The sequence below is a fragment of the Carassius auratus genome, unplaced genomic scaffold, assembly GCF_003368295.1.
Source record: "Carassius auratus strain Wakin unplaced genomic scaffold, ASM336829v1 scaf_tig00024403, whole genome shotgun sequence".
NCBI lineage: Eukaryota > Metazoa > Chordata > Actinopteri > Cypriniformes > Cyprinidae > Carassius > Carassius auratus.
The window spans coordinates 72877-77332 of NW_020525340.1; the positions used below are offsets into that span (position 1 = coordinate 72877).

Here is a 4456-nt window from a genome sequence, read left to right on the forward strand (position 1 = left end):
CATAAATTCTAAACCTCATTCTATGACCAGCTTGTTATAAACGTTTGCCGTGAACAACTTGACACGGTCCTCTGATAATTGAATCTGCTCGTACCTCTGGAAAACCCTACCATGATTCTGTTAGAAAACACACAGCCACCACTGCACAGTGACGAAAGCTGCCAACACTGACAAAACACAGACGCAAGAGAGACTTTCATTTTAAACATCGATCACTGTCCTCACCAAGAACACAAAAAGCGCTGCTTCCTCTCTACCTGACAATCTGCGCCTATATGATACATAACTTTTGTTATGTAATCACAGCTCAAATGCTGTTAAAAGCCACCGGAACAGAAGAGTTTTATACTTGGGTAAAGCACTGATTTGACAGTAGGTGAGAGTGTAAGTGGATTATGTCACATTAAATGTCATGAAGGCACTCGTCATCATCTTCTTGCTACTTTTGCTCCAGAGGCGACCTCGGTTTGACCCATCGCTATGATTGGATCCTTCACACAAGGCAGCTTCCATCAGGCTCACCGTCTGCGCCGGCTGCACAGTGTGGATGCGGTTTACGACCCGATTATGAAACGCGCAGCCAAACACCTTCTTGAAGCCCTTTCGAAAGTGTTTAGACACCAGGGCGTAGACGATGGGGTTCAGGCAGGAGTTGGTGTACGCCACCAGGTGAGAGAGAATACGGAGGACGTAGGTTGTGTGGTTAAGCGGGAAGTGGCCGAACCACATGCACAAGATAACCAGGTGATGTGGCAGCCAACATAAACAGAAGAGCGCAGCAACGATGATTATCATCTTGGTCACCTTGCGCTTGGCCTTGCGGGACTCTGACATGTCCTGCATGGGGTCCACTGAGGTCCAGAGGTAGCGGATGGTGCGAGCGTACGTGATGCTAAGAATGAGGACTGGGATCAGGTAGCCGAAAATGAAGGTGCAGACGTCCATGGCTCGTCGATGATGGGTGTTCCATGATGGGATGCAAACGGTGGTCCCGTCTAGATCCATCTGCTGGTAGTAGCTGAGATAAGGGCAGGAGAAGAACAGCGATAGAGCCCACACAAGGCTGATGGAGGTCAGAGCGTTACGAGGAGTTCTGGTCTCTCTTGAGCGCAGGGGATACCGAATGGCGAGATATCTGTAGGGAACAAGCAAACACAATACCTTAATAATGCACTAGTGGTTAATTGCTAAAACTGTGTGAGTTTTGCTGAAGAATATTGCTATGGTTGTGCTTCCCTCCGGAGGGACTAAAAAAAAAAAACACCTGGTGGCTGGTTTTTAACTAGTTTTCAAGCATGGACATAGCTAGTTTAGCAGAGGGTTTTTGACCACTTGGTGAAACTGGCGATTCTGAAGTGCGTATCTGATTTATGAAGATTTATGAATGGCAGTGACACAACTATCACCCCATGTGGAACAAAACAGAGTTAGGTTTGGCTATATTATACATAATGTGTGATTAAATACGAAATTACATTATTTAATAAATAAATGTAACTAATCTGTTACAGCTTGTTAAAATTTTTTGAAAAGTGATTAAAAAGTAATCAAATGTAATCAGTTACATTAATAAAGTAACTGATATACTTACTACATTTTAAATAGGGTAACTCAAATCTGTAACCTATTACATTTCCAAAGTAACCTTCCCAACACTGGCTATAGTGGCTATGAAGTGTTTTGGTTCTGTGCAAATATTTTCTTTAGCAGCTATCAGCCAATAAACTTTGTCATGACATAATTGTCCTTTCTCAAATGAACTTTTTATTGCTAACAATTTTAGCAATTGACAAAAAAGTGCAATTTAGCCATTATTCTTGAACAAATCCTTCATAATAATGCTATGATTGCTGTAATTATATTTAAGAAATGAATCACTTAATATCTAAAGTGCTAGAGTTTATTAAGGGAAACTGAATTAACCCCAATAACTAAAATGCAACCCAACATTGTTATAGTTGCAAAACAATCTCAAAATAACAGAGAATGAAAAATACTGCCGAAGAAAATGGTAGCAATTAAAGTTTCGTTCGGTTATGCTCTCTAATTTTCTTGCATTTAATATTCTTTTCCTTGTGCACAATTATTACCTGTTATTGTCGCTAATTACATCTAATCAGTTATGCGTTTCAACACGACTCACTGAATTGGAAAGAAACAGCCTGCGCTGGTCGTGCGCACCAGGATAAGAGAACGCACCTGTCCAGAGACACCGCTGCCAGCGTGAAGATGCTCGCGTACATTGTCAGGTAGATGATAAAGTGTACAGCTTTGCACACAAACTGTCCAAAAACCCACTCGTCCATTGTATAGATGGTAGCCTGGAAAGGCACGCAGAAGACAATGAAGCAGAGGTCCGCCAGCCCGAGGTTCAGGATGAACAGGTTGGTGCTCTTTGTGTTCATCTGGCCGTTGCGAATGAGAACCGCGAGCACAAGACAGTTCCCCACGGTACCAACCAAAAAAATAATCGAGAATAAGACAGAAATGATTACAGACTCGACTTTCCAGATGGAAGGGAAGTGGATCTGCTGAGATGCGTTCATCTTTCAGACCAGCGAAACGTCTAAAATGCTTCAACGCTGCATAGAGTCCATATGGACACTCGTGAAGAACTTCTACATCGTCCTTTAGTTTTTTGCGAAAAGTCCTATAAACATACCCGAGCACAACGAGAAAAGAAAAGCATCTTCTGTCTGTAAGGTTTCATGCAGGTACAGAGGGAGGTGTCACTCACATCTCCAGCCTCCTCCCCTTATACTCAACTATTCATCAAGAACTTTTCTTAAGATAATCAAAAGATATGATGAACAATTAAATAAAATAGTAGCTACTAAATAAAATAAAACTATATATGATATTTAGCCTAGACTATTTATATAAAATATTTGAACGCAGTTAACGAATTGGCCCCGCCCCCAGACCTGTACATCATCATACAGTTGACAGTTGACAAATATGATTCAGGATAACAACTCTCCCTAAAATCCAAGATATTGGTGCAAAAATGCCCCTGTATGAGTTTTTGTCTTATATCATATGACATCACACAAGCATGGAATGCAATAGCCTATCACAAGAGTGCTGACTTTGTACTGAATGTCACAAGTTTAAATGTTATTTCATCTACAACAGCAATGTGAGCTTTTATAAACATCCATTTGGTCATTAACTTTTAAATGCATCATTATGCAGAAAATATGAGCAGAGTTCTCCACATGAAAGACCCGAGACTGACAGATCAATGAGCTACTTATTTTCTCTCCAGTATGGCTGGAAGTTAAATGAAATGAAATGTGGTGAATGTTAACTGTGACAAGATTATTGACAGGCCAGTTTACAGTGACAGGGTGCATGTAACAGGTGTGAAAGAGCGGTCCTTTAAAGACGCAACTGTGTGACTTCATAGTAGCACAACCTGATTTTACCAAGTGAGACATGTTCCTGGGACAACATCGTTGTTGACCCTGGAACAACATTGTGATTAACCAATAAGATTTGAAGAACCAGTTTATAGATTTTGGGAAGTTTACGCTTAAAATCAGTGTTTGGTGCTTGTACATCAGTGTCATTCATCTATCATTTCCTGTGATTTTAGGGATTACTCATGGTTAAGGTTAGGTTTAGGTGTAGGGATATGGTTAAGAATATATTTTTGGAGTAAAATGTTGTTCCAGGGTCAACAAAATATGTTGACCTAGGAACACATCGAACTTGGCAAAATCAGGACGTGCTTGATAGTATGTCCCAAAGACTGCCTACTCAAAAGTGTGTACATTTTCTTCACCAAAACAGTACTTTTAGGAGGTAGTAATATAAGTAGGCATAGGCACATTGAGACGCAGGGTTAGTTTCCGAATGAATCCGCCTTTTGAACGAATCGTGTGAATCAATGATTCAAAGACCCATTCACAGACAGAATCGTTTACTTCATTCCTGAATGAATCAGCCATTTTAACGAATCGAAGGAAGACATTTACCTCAACCTGCTGGCAGATTTGGTTTCTTATTTAAAACATAATTTTATTAAAAAATAATGATAATAAAAATAAAACTTTAAAGGGATTTCTCCCAAAAAGGGGAATTTTTTTAGGTGTCATCATCGTCATGTCGTTTCAAAACTTTATTTTGTGGAAAATAAAATATATTCTGAAGACTGTTGGTAACAAAGCTGTTTTAGTTTCCAAATACTTTCAGTGCATGAACAAAATTAGTTGTTGTAGTCACATGTGGAATTATGAATTTAATGTTGAATCAAACAAAATAATTCTTTAAAAAAACTACAATTTGTAATGTCTACTTGATATTTTTTTCTCATTTAACAAAAATAGCTTCAAATAATCTTTTGCAGGTATTTTCACAGTCAAATTTATTTTTGTGACACATTATGTAATTAATTAGATTAAAAATATTCATCAACTGACAGCCCTAATATATATATATACAGACACACACA

At 39.1% G+C, this 4456-nt stretch overlaps 1 protein-coding gene across 1 annotated transcript; it reads right to left on the minus strand.

Moving 5' to 3' along the window:
* LOC113078140 (galanin receptor type 2-like) lies at positions 1-3418 on the minus strand. The gene is made up of 2 exons (XM_026250455.1): positions 2200-3418; positions 1-1135 (listed from the first exon to the last, which is right to left on the minus strand). The coding sequence occupies exons 1-2, from the start codon at positions 2544-2546 to the stop codon at positions 394-396; spliced, it is 1089 nt and encodes a 362-aa protein (XP_026106240.1). The 5' UTR covers positions 2547-3418; the 3' UTR covers positions 1-393.
* Between the last annotated feature and the right edge of the window lie 1038 nt (positions 3419-4456).

Coding starts and splice junctions, on each gene's coding strand:
- LOC113078140 (XM_026250455.1), bottom strand. CDS start 2,546: ATGAACGCATCTCAGCAGATCCACTTCCCTTCCATCTGGAAAGTCGAG. Junction 1,136..2,199: donor GCAGCGGTGTCTCTGGACAG/GTGCGTTCTCTT, acceptor TGTTCCCTACAG/ATATCTCGCCATTCGGTATC.